The 17,005-nt window shown below is 50.3% G+C and overlaps 3 protein-coding genes across 7 annotated transcripts in view; 2 read left to right on the top strand and 1 right to left on the bottom strand.

Moving 5' to 3' along the window:
• Positions 1 to 231: 231 nt before the first annotated feature.
• MMACHC (metabolism of cobalamin associated C) lies at positions 232 to 11,103 on the bottom strand. Its single transcript, XM_003919693.3, has 4 exons — positions 10,827 to 11,103; positions 2,361 to 2,555; positions 1,245 to 1,397; positions 232 to 801 (listed from the first exon to the last, which is right to left on the bottom strand). Exons 1-4 carry the CDS (start codon positions 10,905 to 10,907, stop codon positions 382 to 384), a joined length of 849 nt encoding a protein of 282 aa, XP_003919742.2. The 5' UTR covers positions 10,908 to 11,103; the 3' UTR covers positions 232 to 381.
• Positions 11,104 to 11,590: 487 nt separating this feature from the next.
• Positions 11,591 to 15,327, top strand: CCDC163 (coiled-coil domain containing 163). Of its 4 annotated transcripts, none has more exons than XR_004184889.1 (5): positions 11,591 to 11,708; positions 11,797 to 11,830; positions 11,989 to 12,722; positions 12,823 to 12,907; positions 13,769 to 13,833. XR_004184889.1 is itself a non-coding variant. In XM_031668065.1 (5 exons), exons 1-5 carry the CDS (start codon positions 11,631 to 11,633, stop codon positions 15,099 to 15,101), a joined length of 477 nt encoding a protein of 158 aa, XP_031523925.1. In that variant the 5' UTR covers positions 11,620 to 11,630; the 3' UTR covers positions 15,102 to 15,327. The 4 variants fall into 4 exon arrangements, 1 of the variants encoding a protein (XP_031523925.1); XR_004184888.1 differs by having other exon boundaries at positions 11,797 to 12,179; positions 12,292 to 12,722; XM_031668065.1 differs by lacking the exons at positions 11,989 to 12,722; positions 13,769 to 13,833 and adding exons at positions 14,615 to 14,742; positions 14,994 to 15,327 and having other exon boundaries at positions 11,620 to 11,708; positions 11,753 to 11,830.
• Positions 11,640 to 17,005, top strand: part of TESK2 (testis associated actin remodelling kinase 2) — a 158,567-nt gene continuing 153,201 nt past the window's right edge. The window contains exons 1-2 of one of the 2 annotated variants that reach the window (XM_021940887.2): positions 11,640 to 11,708; positions 11,797 to 11,830. The gene's annotated coding sequence lies outside the window, so the exon portion shown is untranslated. Of the gene's footprint in view, positions 11,709 to 11,796; positions 11,831 to 13,823; positions 13,999 to 17,005 lie in introns of those variants that run through there. The other variant, XM_031668035.1, reaches the window with a different exon arrangement.

Here is a 17,005-nt window from a genome sequence, read left to right as displayed (position 1 = left end):
AGTGCCAAAAAATTAGCCAGGTGTGGTGGCAGGCACCTGTTGTTCCAGCTACTCGGGAGGCTGAGGCAGAGAACTGCTTGAACCCAGGAGTCGGAGGTTGCAGTGAGCGGAGATTGCACCACTGCACTCCAGCCTAGGTGACAAGAGTGAGACTGTCTTTTTAAAAAAAAAAAAAATTGCATTTGAAGGCAGATGGGAATTCTGGTTTCCTGGCCTTTATCTTGGCCAAACTTAACTTCCTTGAGCCTTGTTACCTTCATGGAATATCTCTACGGTATTATCAAAAATAGTAATCTTGTACTCAGAACCTTTTCCTTTGCCAAAGCCAATTAAGTCCTAGCAAGTACCTCCATAAATCAGGGTCTACATGGGAGAAAGGTATCAAGGGCCAGGGGATGCAGGTGGTGAGACCCTGGGGCTGAGCCAGCTCCGGGCTCTGCTGGGATTCCCAGGCTTCTTGGGGGTGTGTGTGGTAAAAGGAAAGTCTGGGGAGGGAGAACTAGGCTTCTCTGAGGGCTGAACCAAGCCCAGCAGGGCCAATCGTTGGGCAGGCGGAGTGGAGAAGTAGGCCTTCTGCTCTTCTGAGTAGCGCTCCTGGGGTGTCACAGCATCCCGGTAAGTCCAGTCTCGCCAGTGGAAATTGAAGCCTTCGAGTAGGGCGATACGGGCAGCTCTTGTAGGTACACAGTCATGAGGTTTTCTGGGTGGCAGATCTGGCACCTCTATCCCTGGCAGCAGCACTACCCCTCGGATGGCAAACCAGCCCCCAAATCGGGGGTGTATGCACACACCTGATATGTGCTGGGGAGAGAGTGAAGAAAAGCAAGGTCACGGAGGTCCCCTTGGCACCAAGTCCAACTGCCATCATTGCAAGCTAGGCCTGTTCATTTATTTCCCACTCAGTGTACGCTGACTACATAAACTTCTGTCCCTTTCTTGGCAAACCCTTTCATAAACTATTCTGAGCACAAGGAAGGGCTTGGGCTTACCCAGTCTCACCACTATTCTGAACACTGCTGTGCCCCCTCTATCCTAAGATGGTTCTGCAGACTAGGTTTTCTGATCTCACAAGTCCCCAGTCAGACAATCACATGTGACAGGACTGCCCCCCTGTCCAGGACAAAGCTTATTTGTTTTGGGTTGTGTCAAACAAATCCATCCAGGGAAGGCTGAGGAATGTGGGACCTGGTAGGGAGAGGCCTTTACCAGTCTGTCTCAGTCTCTATTTACATTTTCCCTCTCACCTGGTTCCCCCATGGGTCAGCCTCCACATCTTGTCGTTGGTAGTAGTAAGCAGCCCCTGCCACATGGGCTGCTGTCTGGGCCAGGATCTTGGGGCGTCGGTTGGGGTGCACTTCGTAGTCAGCAATGACTTCTATCTGCAGCTCTGGGAGGCTCTGGAACAGTAGACAAGATAGAGGGTACTGTCAGCATGAGGGGAGTTATGACCCTATCCTAGGGAGCCCTAGTTTGTTTGTGAACATGGTCCTGTCCTCAGAAAGGAAAACATGACCTTAACTTGAGAGGCTCCAGTGTGGACATAGTTATAGTTATTTCCAGAAGTGCCCATGTTTGAAGGGAAATACACAAGTCCTGGTGTGGAGGAAGGCATGGTCAGCTTTGGGGAGATCCAGTGGGTGTGTACATAGTTATGTGTATATGTGAGTGTGTGTTGGGAGAATATTGTTCTGTCCTCAAAAGGACAGCATAGGCCGGGCGCGGTGGCTCAAGCCTGTAATCCCAGCACTTTGGGAGGCCGAGACGGGTGGATCACGAGGTCAGGAGATCGAGACCATCCTGGCTAACACGGTGAAACCCCTTCTCTACTAAAAAAATACAAAAACTAGCCGGGCGAGGTGGCGGGCGCCGGTAGTCCCAGCTACTCGGGAGGCTGAGGCAGGAGAATGGCGTGAACCCGGGAGGCGGAGCTTGCAATGAGCTGAGATCTGGCCACTGCACTCCAGCCTGGGCGACAGAGCGAGACTCTGTCTCAAAAAAAAAAAAAAAAAAGGACAGCATAAAGCTTGCAGGTCTAGGGCAAAGCAACACCTGGGGAATGTTGAACTCATTCCTATTCCACTTGGAGGCCAAGGAAAACCTGGTCTCAGGTTCATGTAGTTGCCCATCAGTGTAGGATGACAGAGACTGATTACACACTGGGGTACTGGTAGAGGAGGGTGGTGGAACTTGGGTGTGTGAGAAGGCAGAATGAGGAAAGATCACAGAATGTCAAGCCTGACTTTAGGACATCATTTCACCTTTGAAGTGGCTCCTAGCCCTAGGTCTAGATCCTGCATTGAGCCTGGAGGAACTGGAGGCAGCTGTGGCTTTGGGAGGTGGGGGAAAACAGCCTTCCTCACCTCTCTAACACGGCCCAGATGGTAGGCCACACACTGGTCCACTGGGTCGGTCAGCATTCGGAGGTGGCAGCTCTGCAAGAAGGGCTTGAGGGCCTGGTCAAACATGGCAGGTGTGCTGAGTACCAGGAAGGCCAGGGTAGGTCCTGGCAGCAGTAGGTGGAAGGCTGGAGGCAAGAGTTCATTGTACCATGCCACCTGAAACAGAAAGTTCAGGCCAGGCTGGAGAGGGCCAGTCTAGGCCTTAGCCTGGCCCACACCTTAACCTTCAGGCCTCCCACTTTTGCCCCAGCCTCCAGCTCACTCATTCAGTTAATTTTCACTGATGCTATGTGATTTATTTTTACCAGCAACTCAACTGAATTTGACAGGGAATTAATTATTTTTTGAGACAGAGTCTTGCTCTGTCACCCAGGATGGAGTACAGTGGTGTGATCTTGGCCCACTACAACTTCGGCCTCTCAGATTTCAAGTGATTCTCGTGCCTCAGCCTCCCGAGCAGCTGGGATTACAGATGTGCACCACCATGCCTGGCTATTTTTTGTATTTTTAGTAAAGACGGCATTTCGCCATGTTGGCCAGGTTGGTCTCGAACTCTTGGCCTCACTAGGACCCACCTGCCTCAGCCTTCCAAAGTGCTGGGATTATATAGGCGTGAGCCACCGAGCGTGGCCCAGGGAATTATTTATTTATTTATTGAAGGACTGACTGATAACAAATAATTCAGGCCTCATCCAACTACAAATGAACCAATGAAAATGAAAAACCGGCCGGGCGCGGTGGCTCAAGCCTGTAATCCCAGCACTTTGGGAGGCCGAGGCGGGTGGATCACGAGGTCAGGAGATCGAGACCATCCTGGCTAACATGGTGAAACCCCGTCTCTACTAAAAATACAAAAAAATAGCCGGGCGAGGTGGCGGGCGCCTGTAGTCCCAGCTAATTGGAGGCTGAGGCGGGAGAATGGCGTGAACCCAGGAGGCGGAGCTTGCAGTGAGCCGAGATCGCGCCACTGCACTCCAGCCTGGGCGACACAGCGAGACTCCGTCTCAAAAAAAAAAAAAAAAAAAAAAAAAGAAAATGAAAAACCCCGCTGGGCGTGGTGGCTCACAGCTATAATCCCAGCACTTTGGGAGGCTGAGGCAGGTGGATCACCTGAGGTCTGGAGACCAGCCTGGCCAACATGGTGAAACCCTGCCTCTACTAGAAATACAAAAATTAGACAAGCATGGTGGCGCTCGCCTGTAATCCCAGCTACTCAGGAGGCTGAGGCAGGAGAATCGCTTGAACCTGGGAGGCAGAGGTTGCAGTGAGACAAGATCGTGCCACTGCACTCCAGCCTGGGTGATAGAGTGAGACCCCGCCTCAAATAATAATAAAAGAAAATGAAAACCCAGGAATGAGGCCCCACAGAGCAGAGTTCCTAAATCCACAACTGACTGAGGTGTGTGAGGGCACAGGAACAGTCAAAGTGGCTGTCAATGCACTTGTCCTCCAAGTTCAACACCTTGAAGGTATTCTAAGAACAAAAGCAAGATTGGAGATTTCTCAAAGCAGAATCAACATATGATGCTATGACAGTTGTTCAGAAAAATATTGTTAATCTGGAGAAGCATGTTGCTGCAGCCAAGCCTGAGAGGGAGAAAACCACCTGAACCCTCAATGCTGTTCATGCCACAGCCCAACTCATCCTCAAATGACACAAAACGATGTGGTTCCACCAGTCTCTTCCCAACCAGCACTTCTTTACCCTTTTGATATGTCGCCAGGGGAAACTATCAGCAGCAGCAAGCTACATCTCCACTGAAGATCAAGGGGTTATAATAGATGAAAACTTCACTATGTCCAGAGCATCTCCATACAGACAGATCAAAGACAACACCATAGTTCCAGGCTACGTAACCCTAACTCTAGAGATGAATTTGGAGAGAACAGGCAGTTTCTTTCTTTCTTTTTTTTTTTTTTTTTGAGATGGAGTCTCGCTCTGTTGCCCAGGCTGGAGTGCAGGGGTGTGATCTTGGCTCCCTGCAACCTCCGCCTCCCAGGTTCAAGTGATTCTCCTGCCTCAGTCTCCCGAGTAGCTGGGACTACAGGTGCGTGCCACCACGCCCAGCTAATTTTTGTATTTTTTTTTTTTTTTTTTGAGGCGGAGTCTTCACTCTGTCGCCCAGGCTGGAGTGCAGTGGCGCGATCTCGGCTCACTGCAAGCTCCGCCTCCCGGGTCCGCGCCATTCTCCTGCCTCAGCCTCCCAAGCAGCTGGGACTACAGGCGCCCGCCACCGCGCCCGGCTAATTTTTTGTGTTTTAGTAGAGACGGGGTTTCACCGTGTTAGCCAGGATGGTCTCGATCTCCTGACCTCGTGATCCGCCCGCCTCGGCCTCCCAAAGTGCAGGGATTACAGGCGTGAGCCACCGCGCCCGGCCAATTTTTGTATTTTTAAGAGAGACGGGGGTTTCACCATGCTGGCCAGGATGGTCTCGATCTCCTGACCTCATGATCCACCTGCCTTGGCCTCCCAAAGTGCTGGGATTACAGGCATGAGCCACCGCGCCCAGCCCAGGCAGTTTCTTAAAATACTGTTTTTAGGCTGGGCATGGTGGCTTACAGCTGCAATCCCAGCACTTTGGGAGGCTGAGGCAGGAGGACTGCTTGGGGCCAAGAGTTTGAGACCAGCCTGGGCAACAGAGCAAGAACTTGTCTTTATTTTTTTATTTTAATTAATTAATTTTTTTTTAGATGGAGTCTCACTCTGTTGCCAGGCTGGAGTGCAGTGGTGCAGCCTCGGCTCATTGCAACCTCCACCTCCCAGGATTCAAGTGATTCTCCGGTCTCAGCCTCCCGAGTTGCTGGGACTATAGGCGTGCGCCACTATGCCCAGCTAATTTTTGTATTTTTTAGTAGAGATGAGGTTTCACCATGTTGGCCAGGATGGTCTCGATCGCTTGACCTCATGATCCACCTGCATCGGCCTCCCAAAGTGCTGGGATTATAGGCGTGAGTCACCGCGCCTGGCGAGAACCTGTCTTTAAAAACAAAGCCCCCCCACCCTTTTAAAAAAATGTATACAATCTCACTGTCACCCACTGTCACTGCTAGGGTGCAGTGGCATGATGTTGGCTCACTGCAACCTCTGCCTCCTGGGTTCAAGTGATTCTTGTGCCTCAGCCTCCCAAGTAGCTGGGATTATAGGCGTGTGCTACCAGGCCTAGCTAATTTTTTGTACTTTTAGTAGAGACAGGGCTTCGCCATGTTGGCCAGGCTGGTCTCGAACTCCTGGCCTCAACTGATCTGCCTACCTTGGCCTCCCAAAGTGCTAGGATTACAGGCGTGAGCTTCCACGCCAGGCCAAAAAAACCATTTTTATCAGTTGATGAACTGACGCTACCAAAGAGGCTAGAAACATACTTAACCTCTGACTTGAGCCCATCAGGGGTTTTCCTGCTTTTTTTTTTTTTTTTTTTGAGACAGTCTTGCCCTGTCACCTAGGCTAGAGTGCAGTGAGGTGATCACAGCTCACTGCAGCCTTAACCTCCCTCCCTCAGGCAATCATCCCACCTCAGCCTCCCGAGTGGCTGGGACCACAGGTGTGAACCACCACACCTGGCTGGCTAATTAAAACAAAAAAATAATTTGTTGTAGAGACAGGGTCTCCCTATGTTGCCCAGGATGGGATTTTCCTGCTTTTGACAGACTTTCTTGTTACCACGCTCAACACCCCTAACAGGAATCTTGTATTTGTTTTTTTTTTTGAGATGGAATTCTGCTTTTGTTCCCCAGGCTGGAGTTTGTGGCGCAATCTTGGCTCACTGCAACCTCCGCCTCCTGGGTTCAAGATATGTCTGATCCAGTTTTGTTTTGTTTTTGAGACAGTCTTTCTCTGTTGCCCATGCTGGAGTGCAGTGGTGCCATTTCAGCTCACTGAAACCTCCACCTCCTAGGTTCAAGCGATTCTCCTGCCTCAGCCTCCCGAGTAGCTGGGATTACAGGTGTCTGCCAGCATGCCTGGCTCATTTTCTGTATTTTTAGTTGAGACGGGGTTTCGTCATGTTGGTGAGGCTGGTCTTGAACTCCTGACCTCAGATGATCCACCCGCCTCCGCCTCCCTAAAGTGCTGGGATTACAGGCATGAGCCACCGTGCCTGGCCAGCAAGCTTATGTTTTTGAGGTTGACCAATCAGCAAAGCAAATATGTGATTAATGCAAACTTTATTTTCAGTTTTAGGACACACAATATTTGCTTTTGTCCACTTGGCCTGGACATCCAAGAAACTGGATTCACCTGTAACACACTGTCTACACCCACATTCACACACTGAACATGGAGAAGAACTGTCACAAGAAGCCTGAACTAAAGACCTGTAACATAACCTGCAATGAACTTGCTAAATCACATAGTTGTGGAGGTTGCTGCTGTTCACACGAAGTGCTATGGATATACCTGCATCACTTACTGGGGATTTCTGACTCATAGTGCAGAACACTTGACACAGGTCTACACAGGCTACCTGGGGTTGTGCATTACTGGGACAGAGTGGGATGACCATTACTCGTTTGATTGTAGCTGGTTTTACTGCTGTAACAGATAAGTGAAGTCTGTGTTGGTGCTCAACTCATAATGTGACTGTTGTGGTTAGGTCTCTTCCCCCTCATGTCTACTATAGGTTCATGTATTATATGACAAGGAACTTAGAACAGGGTGGCAGAAATCCCAGCTACTCAGGAGGCTGAGGCAGGAGAATTGCTTGAACCCGGGAGGCAGAGGTTGCCATTGTGAGCCGAGATGGCGCCATTGCACTCCAGCTGGGGCAACAGAGTGAGACTCCATCTCAAAAAAAAGGAAGAAAGGCAGAGAGTTATTGAGTTATTATTATTATTATTATTATTACTTTTTTTTTTTTTTTTTTTTTGAGACAGAGTCTCGCTCTGCCGCCCAGGCTGGAGTGCAGTGGCGTGATCTTGGCTTACTGCAAGCTCCGCCTCCCGGGTTCATGCCATTCTCCTGCCTCAGCCTCCCGAGTAGCTGGGACTACAGGCGCCCGCCACCTCGCCCGGCTAGTTTTTTTGTATTTTTTAGTAGAGACGGGGTTTCACCGTGTCAGCCAGGATGGTCTCGATCTCCTGACCTCGTGATCCGCCCGTCTCGGCCTCCCAAAGTGCTGGGATTACAGGCTTGAGCCACCGCGCCCGGCCTATTATTATTATTTTTGAGATGGAGTTTCGCTCATTTGCCCAGGCTGGAGTGCAATGGTGCAATCTCGGCTCACCACAACCCCCACCTCCCAGGCTCAAACAATTCTCCTGCCTCAGCCTCCTGAGAGCCGGGATTACAGGTGCACACCACCACGCCCAGCTAATTTTCTATTTTTAGTAGAGACGGGATTTCACCATGTTGGCCAGGCTGGTCTTGAACTCCTGACCTCCAGCAATTCACTCACCTTGGCCTCCCAAAGTGCTGGGATTACAGGTGAGAGCCACCATGCCTGGCCACAGAAAGTTCTAGTAGGCAGAATCAACTAAGAACAGCAGAAATGACTGTACTATAGCTAGTGCAATGACAGGGTCAGATGGGGTCCTCTGAAATTAGAAAAGGTTTCCTTGTGGCTGGGCACGGTGGCTCATGCCTGTAATCCCAGCACTTTGAGAGGCCGAGGTGGGCAGATCACCTGAGGTTGGGAGTTGAAGACCAGCCTGACCAACATGGAGAAACTCTGTCTCTACTAAACAAAATACAAAATTAGCCAGGCGTGTTGGTGCATGTCTGTAATCCCAGCTACTCTGGAGGCTAAGGCAGGAGAATCACTTGAACCTGGGAGGCAGAAGTTGCGGTGAGCTGAGATCGCACCATTGCACTCCAGCCTGGGCAACAAGAGCAAAACTCCGTCTCAAAAAAAAAAAAAAGAAAAGAAAAGAAAAGGCTTTCTTGGATGCTAAGTCTTGAAGGCTAGAAAATCAACCGGTCAACTGTCAGGTTGATGTGGGGAGGAGAATCTGGTGTGCATTTATTATTTATATTTCACCAAAAAAGACATAAACTCACTGGTATGTATTTTAAAAAGAGGTCACAGACTAAGTGCGGTGACTCATGCATGTAATCCCAGTGCTTTGGGTGGCCAAAGCAGGAGGACCACTTGAGGCCAGGAGTTCAAGACCAGCCAGGGCAACAAAGTGAGACACTGAGTTTTGGTGCATGCCTGAAGTCAGTTACTTGGGAGACTGAAGTGGGAGGATCACTTGAGCCCAGGAGTTTGAGGCTGCAGTGAGCTATGATTGCACCACTGCACTCCAGCCTGGAGGACAAAGTGAGACTTTGTCTCTAAATAAATAAAGAATAAAATAAACAGAAGTCACAGCATAAGCAAACACACTGGCAGAAAATTCCTGGGCATATTTGAAAATTGTCTAGTTTGGTGGAAGTGAAGGGTCCGTAGAGGGAATCAGAGGGAGAGAAGGCTGGAGAGATCAATAGGAGTGAGATTTTGATTGGCTTTGAATACCAATTTAAAGAATATGGATTTAATTTGGTGACAGTGAAGAGCCACTGATGATTTAAGAAGTAAACTAGCATGATCAGTTTTAGATCAAACTGGCTGCAGTGTGGAGGATGGACTGGAGGTAAAATGACAGCAAGGAGGTTATTACAGTAATCCAAGTGAGAAATGGTGGCCTGAACCACAGCATAGACGGGTGGAATAGAAGGGAATGGACTTGGGAGATTCAGTAGACAGTCTTATAAGATGTGGGGTAGAGAGGTGAGAGGTAGGAGCCTAGGGTGACTGGCAGGGCTGTAGTTGGCTTTGTTCAGTACAAAAACTCCTAATACCCAGGTCTACTCAACTTGCCAGATAGGTATTTTCACTCTTCCACATACCTGCCATCCACTGAAACAGTGTCTCAAAGAGTTAAAGGTTGATCTGCAACAAATAGCTTTTGTTTTCTCAAAAACCCAGTGTCATAATATTGGCTTCTAGCACATCAGGCATCAAGCCCTTTTACTTGGTAACACCACACCACTATCTCCACACTTTTACTCAAGCTTTTTCTGATATTTGGGATGTACATAACCCTCCTTCCTTCCAATCTATCTTTTCATATATAGCTTAATTCCATTTTTTCTGGCAAGACCAGTCTCAAGCTAGACCCAACCTACTTCTCCCTCTATATCCTCTCCCAGGTCTGCTGTGAGCCACTCAGTGGAAGGAACGGGAAGTGGGTAGTCTCTTAAGCATCAGGCAGAGGGCTCAAGCTGAGTTGATTTAGCTTTGTAACTTAACTGCTCAGTGCACAGGGCACTGATGTTGGGAAATATAACTGTGTAAATGGGGGTCGGGGTGCGGTGCTGAGATTGCTGTGCCAGGCGAGTGTACAAAGTTTCATTACCCAGTCCAGCACTGATGACTGGAAATATCATGAATTATCCTTCTGTTGGTAGAGGGAACAAACCAGCCAATTGTTTGCCTGTTCATTACCAGGAATGCCGTCCCTCTTCAGCTGACCTAAATCATAGCTATGCAAACCTTCTGGGCTTTGACCTCTCCTAAATCCTTTAGGAAGTTCCAAGGTGACTCTGCCTCACAGGTCCCTTTCTTCTTGTAAATTATATAGGTGACAATCTGAGCCACACATGTTACAGGTCATATGGTGTCTCCTGTTAACCAATCCGGCATTATACTATATGGGGGTAAAAGGACAAACATGGGACAACTTTTTTTTTTTTTTTTTTTTTTTTTTTGAGGAGGCCAGTCTCGCTGTGTCACCAGGCTGGAGTACAGTGGCTGGATCTCAGCTCACTGCAAGCTCTGTCTCCCAGGTTTATGCCATTCTCCTGCCTCAGCCTCACGAGTAGCTGGGACTACAGAAGCCACGTACCTCACCCAGCTAGTTTTTTGTATTTTTTTAGTGAGGCAGGGTTTCACGTGTTAGCCAGGATGGTCGCCGTCTCCTGACCTCGTGATCCATGCATCTCCGGCCTCCCAAAGTGCTGGGATTACAGGCGAGCCACCGCGCCCGGCCCTTTTTTTTTTTTGAGATGAGTTTCGCTGGTTGCTCAGGCTGGAGTGCAATGGCGCAATCTCGGCTCACTGCAACCTCCGCCTCAGGGGTTCAAGCGATTTTCCTGCCTCGGCCTCCCCAGTAGCTGGGATTACAGGCATGCACCAATATGCCCGGCTAATTTTGTATTTTTAGCAGAGATGGGGTTTCACCATGTTGGCCAGACTGGTCTCGAACTCCTCACCTCAGGTGATCCGCCTGCCTCTGCTTCCCAAAGTGCTGGGATTACAGGTGTGAGCCACCACGCCCGGCCTCGACCACTATCTTTTTAACCCAAGCCCCCACTGAAACCCTGTCCCTGTTGTCACATGGACACTGGGCTGCAGGAACACAGGAGGAGCAGAGGCTCCTGAGGCCTCACGCCAGTTGCAACGAAGCCAATCATATATCTCGCCCTAGAGCAGCAGGAGGGATAAACTAACCTGGAAGGGGTAAACCTCGAAGCCAAAAGGACATAGCGTGTCCTCGATCTTCTGCTTCAGCTCTGCGACTTTCGGCTCCATGGCGCACGTTACACGCTGAGCTTGCCGGGGAATGAAGTCTCAAGGACAATTGGGCCGTTACGTTTTGAGTCAACTTCGACTCCATTTCCCAGGTAGGAAACGGGTAAAATAGCGGGACAGTATTGGCTATGCGCGATGCATCTTGGGATGCGTAGTTTGTTCGATCCCTGGAGACAGCTACACGGAATCAGGAAGACTCAGTTTCCCGGCAAGCTACACGGTGGGGGTGTGCATGTACGTGTCTCTTCCAGGGAAAGGTAGTTCCGCCGCCTCCATCGCCGGTTGTGTTCGCGAGAGGCGAACTCAGTTTCCCAGGTGGCGCAGCGGCAGCCAGTCGAAAGTCGGACTTTCAAAACCAACCCGAAGTTTTGAACCCGGCGGCGGCAGTTGTCACTGGCACAGGTTTGGCGTGGTGGCGCCAGTGTACTGCTTCTGGGGAGGTCTCGACCAGGTTCTGGCACCTTCAACCCCCACCTGATATCTGCGTATCATCAGGGTATCCCGCTTTCCCCCCAGTTCCCCAAGAGCGTCCTTCCTTTCCCTAGTCCCACGATCGCAGTTTTGGTCTGTTAGTGCATCCCCCTACTCCAAGTTGCATCCCCACTACCCTCTTTCCATCTAACGTGGTGGCCTTTCCTGGGCTGTACCTTGGGTATCCCCCGCTGAGAGAGTAAGCACAAGACACCAGGGAGCCAGACCCCTGCCGCTCCCCTGCCATAGGATATGAGTAGGAGCCTCAGCTGGTTTGAGCAGCTGGATGTGCTTCTCAACACTACTGACGGAAATGTGGCCCGGATTAAGGTGAGGGGTTGGTGGAAGTCCCCAGTTTGCGTGGGCAGGCTAAGGGACTCTCAGAGCTCATTGACCTGTGCAACTGTTTCTTTTGTAGCAGTGGCTGTATCCTCTTGGGGTCTCCAACTCAGGTAAGTAATGTCTCTTTCTACTTCCAAGCCCTTTCTCTTTCTGTGCCTTCCTCCAGGGCCTGTATCATCCATTACTCCTTCCAAATTCCAACTCTGTCCTTTCCTTAACTCTGTTTCCCCACACAGACCCTGCACTTAACCCTTCCTTATTCCCTCAGCCAGGGACCTGGCTGGGACCTGGATTTCCTCTCATCACTTGCCTCTGCAGTCAGGAGTCCAAGCTCAACAGCCTTGGGCTTTAGAGACTCCCACAGTCCTACAAAGACTGAGCTGCCCTGAGTCCTAGAGCCCATCCTCTCTCTGGGATGAGGTTACTGTTCTCTGATCCTAGCTTCAATCTCAGGCTCAGGTGAGGCTTGGAATCCTTGGTGTGTATATGTGATGTTTGTGTGAGATGAGGATATTAGGGATTGGGAAAAGCTGTTATACAGTAGCTCATATGTTTTTTTCTGCCTGGGTAGGTGACTGAGGCCCTAAGGCAGGCAGTGCAGGGCCTGCTAGAAGAGCGAGAGCAGCAGAAGTACCAGCTCAGTATCTTGGAACGTATCTGGCCAGTTATTTTCTTCATACACACAGCTTCATACGTATGCACACAATTTTGCCACACACCTGTTGTGTGTGCACATGTGTCTTGTTTTGCAAGTAGAGTATCTAGGGTCTTGTGAAACTCTTAGAGAGGATGATCCCTAACTTGTCCCACTACAGCATCACTAAGGTTGCTGCAGGGGGCCCCAAAGGGGAGGGCTCTTCTCCTGGAGCAATGCCTGGAGGAGCTGAGAAGGTAACTGCAGGGCCTTCGGAGCCAGGTGTGGGAGAAAGCCCAAGCCCAGATGCAAACAGGACCAGGAGAATGCAGTACTACCAATGGCCTTCCTCAGGAGCTGCAGACTGAGTAAGTGATAGGCAAAACCTTGCCTTCTTGAGGCCTTTGAACTTTTGGCATTCTGGGAGGCTGGTGGCCTTCTTACTCTGGATTTGTTGATTGACTCTAGAATAGCACTGCTGTCACTCCTACAGTGCTGTGGGAGGAGTCAGAGATTATGCAGAAGGAATTGAAGTTGCTGCAGTACCAGTTGAGTAAGTAAAAGGTTGGGGGTGAATATGTGTTTCCTTGTCCGCTTTTCTGGAAAGTCTTCTTCTTCTTCTTCTTTTTTTTTTTTTTATGAGATGGAGTCTTGCTCTGTTGCCCAGGCTTACTCTGTTGCCCAGGCTCTGTTGCAATGGCGCAATCTTGGCTCACTGCAACCTCTGCCTCCCGGGTTCAAACGATTCTTCTGCTTCAGCCTCCTGAGTAGCTGGGATTACAGGTGCCCACCACCACGCCCGGCTACTTTTTTTCGTATTTTTAGTAGAGATGGGGTTTCACCATGTTGGTCAGGCTGGTCTCGAACTCCTGACCTCAAATGATCCGCCTGCCTCAGCCTCCCAAAGTGCTAGGATTACAGGTGTGGGCCACCGCACCCGGCCTGGAAAGTCTTCTTGCTCTCCCATTAAGTGGCCATGGCTCCAACTGCCTGAGCTACTGAGAAGTGTGGCCAAGTATTTTGTTGCACTCTTTGCCTCTCATGGTGTGAGTTTAGTCTTTTCAGTCAGCTTGGAAGCTTCCCAACGGCTGAGCCAGAATGTTTCTGTCTCAGTTTTCGGCAGCAGGCTGGTCACAGGCCGGGAGGGAAAAGGAAAGAAGTTGGGGAACAGCCCCCTTACATTCTCTCTCATCTGCGGGCCAGCGCCAGCAACTGCTGCTGAAACTGATCTGGCTAAGGGATGACAGGCTCAGTTTGGCAGTTGGAAGGTAGGACTAGGTTCAGACTTCTCCCTGCATATTTCTCTGTGGAGGACCCTTCCTTTCTCTGTCTATCCTGTTCTGCAGGGAGGCCAGGATACCCTCTCCTGCCCCTGTCTCAATTACTCTCTTCCCTGTGCTGACTCTCTCTCCAGAGCTCTTCTTCCTAACCCTTCTGCTCCCGGTCATGAGAAACTATCCTTGCCCACATGAGGGTTCCAAGTGTGCTGAAGAGGACAGTCATGGCGAGAGGTTTGGTTCCACCTGAGCCCATGATCTGGCAGATGTTGGAGCAGTTGCAAAGTGGCCAGGAAGGCAAGGGTCATACCCTGGAGGCTGCCAGGACAGAGGACCAAGATGCCTGGAGGGAACACAACCTCCTCAGGTCAGGGGGTGTGGGTGCTGTGCCAGTGGAGGGGAATTGTCTCACAGGTCAGACACTGGGGACCAAAGTTCAGCTATCCTAGATTTGGTGTGGGCTGCTGGGGGCAGTATGAGTATCTGGTTGTAGCCCATAAGGGCATTCTTTACTTGATATGGAGTCACTGAGGTACCTTTATATGTTTGGATGTTAAAGAAGGAGGAGAGATTGGCAGGGCTCAGTGGCTCACGCCTATAATCCCAGCACTTTGGGAGGCCGAGGTGGGCAGATCACCTGAGGTCAGGAGTTCAAGACCAGCCTGGCTAACATGGTGAAACCCTGTGTCTACAAAAATTAGCCGGGCATGATGGCGGGTGCCTGTAATCCCAGCTACTCGGGAGGCTGAGGTGGGAGAATCGCTTGAACCCAGGAGTCGAGGTTGCAGTGAGCCGAGATCATGCCATTGCACTCCAGCTTGGGTGACAGAGTGAGACCCCATCTCAAAAACAAAACAAAACAAAACAAAAAAAGAGGGAAGAGACCAGAGTCCTAGCCTCAGGAAAGAGGACAGTTCTGTGCAGGTAGGGCCCCCTTGACACATCATCATCATCTCTGTTTCTGGTTCTGTTCCCCTTTCCAGGACCTCCATACATGTTCTCCAATCTAAGCTGCCTCTGGCCACTACCTTCACCATGTCTGTTTCTTCATCTAGCTTTGAATTCAGTCTTCTGGACAGTAACAGTAGCTGGGAACTTTTATGGAAGCCAGGTGAGGATAAGGACAAGGATTCCCATTTTAGGGGAGGCTAAATCTGAATGGTACCTGAATGCCAGCTGCCTAATTATTTAACACCAGGTAGAATGGAGTCTCTGCCTTTCTGTGAATTCATTGATATCTGTTGCTATTTATCCTGTCAGTCCTGTATGTCCCTCTCTATTAGAAAGGCCTAGGGCCTAGTTCTGTGCGTATCACAATGCTTGCTGATGACTTGTTTTCTCTTCCCTTTTCCTTCCTCTTAGATCCCCAGAGGAGCACCCTTTCTATACTGGAGCCCAGAAGCTTTCAGCTCCATGCCCAGAGTCTTAAGCAAGAGGGCCTATTCCTTTGGGGCCCCAAGATGCTCCTGAATGACCTGTAAAGACTCGTTAAGAGTCGTAAGATGAAGGCTTCTTTGCCCACCCTCCCCTCCAAGGCCCTGTTTCTGGACTGCCTGCCTCTACCCTCTTGATGTAGCTATTATTTGTCCTCTCTACTGAGGCTTTTCACTGCTTGCCCATCCTTGTCGCTGGGCTGCAATAAAATGGTTTAACTCTCCCTGATGTGTTTTCCTTTTTTTTTTTTTTTTTTTTTGAGGCGGGTGCTGCTCTGGCGGGCTGGAGTGCAGTGGCGGATCTCCAGCTCACTGCAAGCTCCGTAGCCTCCCGGGTTGTGCCATTCTCCTGCCTCAGCCTCCCGAGTAGCTGGGACTGGCGCCCGCCACCTGCATCCCGGCTAGTTTTTGTATTTTTTAGTAGAGGGCAGGGTTTCCACCGTGTTAGCCAGGATGGTCTCGATCTCCTGACCTCGTGATCCGCCGATCTCGGCCTCCCAAAGTGCTGGGATTACAGGCTTGAGCCACCCGGCCTTGACCTTTTGAGGCGGAGTCTACCAGCTCTGTCGCCGGCCTGGGAGTGCAGTGGCTGTCGCCCGGCCTGGAGTGCAGTGTGTGATCTCGGCTCACTGCAAGCCCTCCGCCTCCCGGGTTCCGCCATTCTCCTGCCTCAGCCTCCCGAGTAGCTGGGACTACAAGCGCCCGCCACCTCGCCCGGCTAGTTTTTTGTATTTTTAGTAGAGACGGGGTTTCACCGTGTTAGCCAGGATGGTCTCGATCTCCTGACCTCGTGATCCGCCCGTCTCGGCCTCCCAAAGTGCTGGGATTACAGGCTTGAGCCACCATGCCCGGCCTCCCTGATGTGTTTTCTATGAGTCAGCACCCACATGGGATAGAATCAGCTGTACCTGTTCATCTTCCTGTTACTTGAAGTGCTTTCTATGACCTCTACCCCTGAAATCCAAGTTCATAGACATTTATAGCTGGATCTTTTTTTTTTTTTTTTTTTTTTTTTTTGAGACAGAGTCTTGTTCTGTTGCCCAGGCTGGAGTACAGTGGTACCATCTCAGCTCACTGCATCCTCCGCCTCCTAGGTTTAAGCGATTCTCCTGCCTCAGCCTCCCAAGTAGCTGGGATTACAGGTGTGCGCCATCACGCCTGGCTAATTTTTGTATTCTTAGGAGAGACGGGGTTTCACCATGTTGGCCAGTCTGGTCTTGAACTTCTGACCTCAAGTGATCTGCCCGCCTTGACCTCCCAAAGTGCTGGGATTACAGTTGTGAGCCACTGTGCCCAGCCTATAGCTGTACCTTCTGAGTGCAAGCTCAGTTGAACTTGAAAAGTAATGGGAGCTCCCATTCTGGTGAGGAGAATGAGGTAGGACACTACTCTGGGGCAGTAGTGCTAGGGGGATGCAAAGGAGGATGAGATATTCTGATGGGACCTGGATCTGGACAGTAGGAGGCTACCTTTTCTCATCTCCAGCTTCTGGCAATTTTTTTTTTTTTTTGAGACAAGGTCTTATTCTGTTGCCCGGGCTGGAGTGCAGTGGCATGATCTGGCTCACTGAAGCCTCTGCCCCTGGACTAAAGCAATCCTCCCACCTTAGCCTCCCAAGTAATAATATATGGGACTATAGGCACACGCTATCATGCCTGGCTAAGTTTTAAATATTTTTTGTAGAGACAGGGTTTCACCATGTTGCCCAGGCTAGTCTTGAACTCGTGGGCTCAACTGATGCACCAACTTCAGGCTCCCAAAGTGTTCGGATTACAAGTGTGAGCTGCTACCATGCCTAGCCCCAGCTTCTGCTGCTTGAGGCTCTCTTTGGCATCTCCACACATCATCCTTAGCAGCCCAGATTGCATTTCTGTAGCAGCCTGTTCCCTGGTCTCTTCTTTCACTCTCTCTGCCTCTAATACAGTGGCTTTAAGAATTTTT

The sequence above is a fragment of the Papio anubis genome, chromosome 1 (assembly GCF_008728515.1).
Source record: "Papio anubis isolate 15944 chromosome 1, Panubis1.0, whole genome shotgun sequence".
In the NCBI taxonomy this organism is placed as follows: Eukaryota; Metazoa; Chordata; class Mammalia; order Primates; family Cercopithecidae; genus Papio; species Papio anubis.
This window is presented reverse-complemented; position numbering and strand designations above follow the sequence as displayed.

Excerpts from the sequence above, each read along its gene's own strand:
- MMACHC (XM_003919693.3), bottom strand. The coding sequence starts at position 10,907 with ATGGAGCCGAAAGTCGCAGAGCTGAAGCAGAAGATCGAGGACACGCTA. Across the intron at positions 2,556-10,826 it reads TCGAGGTTTACCCCTTCCAG|GTGGCATGGTACAATGAACT; the intron begins GTTAGTTTATCC and ends TTTCTGTTTCAG. Across the intron at positions 802-1,244 it reads CTGACCCATGGGGGAACCAG|CACATATCAGGTGTGTGCAT; the intron begins GTGAGAGGGAAA and ends CTCTCTCCCCAG.
- CCDC163 (XM_031668065.1), top strand. The coding sequence starts at position 11,631 with ATGAGTAGGAGCCTCAGCTGGTTTGAGCAGCTGGATGTGCTTCTCAAC. Across the intron at positions 11,831-12,822 it reads TCTTGGGGTCTCCAACTCAG|AATAGCACTGCTGTCACTCC; the intron begins GTAAGTAATGTC and ends GATTGACTCTAG. Across the intron at positions 14,743-14,993 it reads GGAACTTTTATGGAAGCCAG|ATCCCCAGAGGAGCACCCTT; the intron begins GTGAGGATAAGG and ends CCTTCCTCTTAG.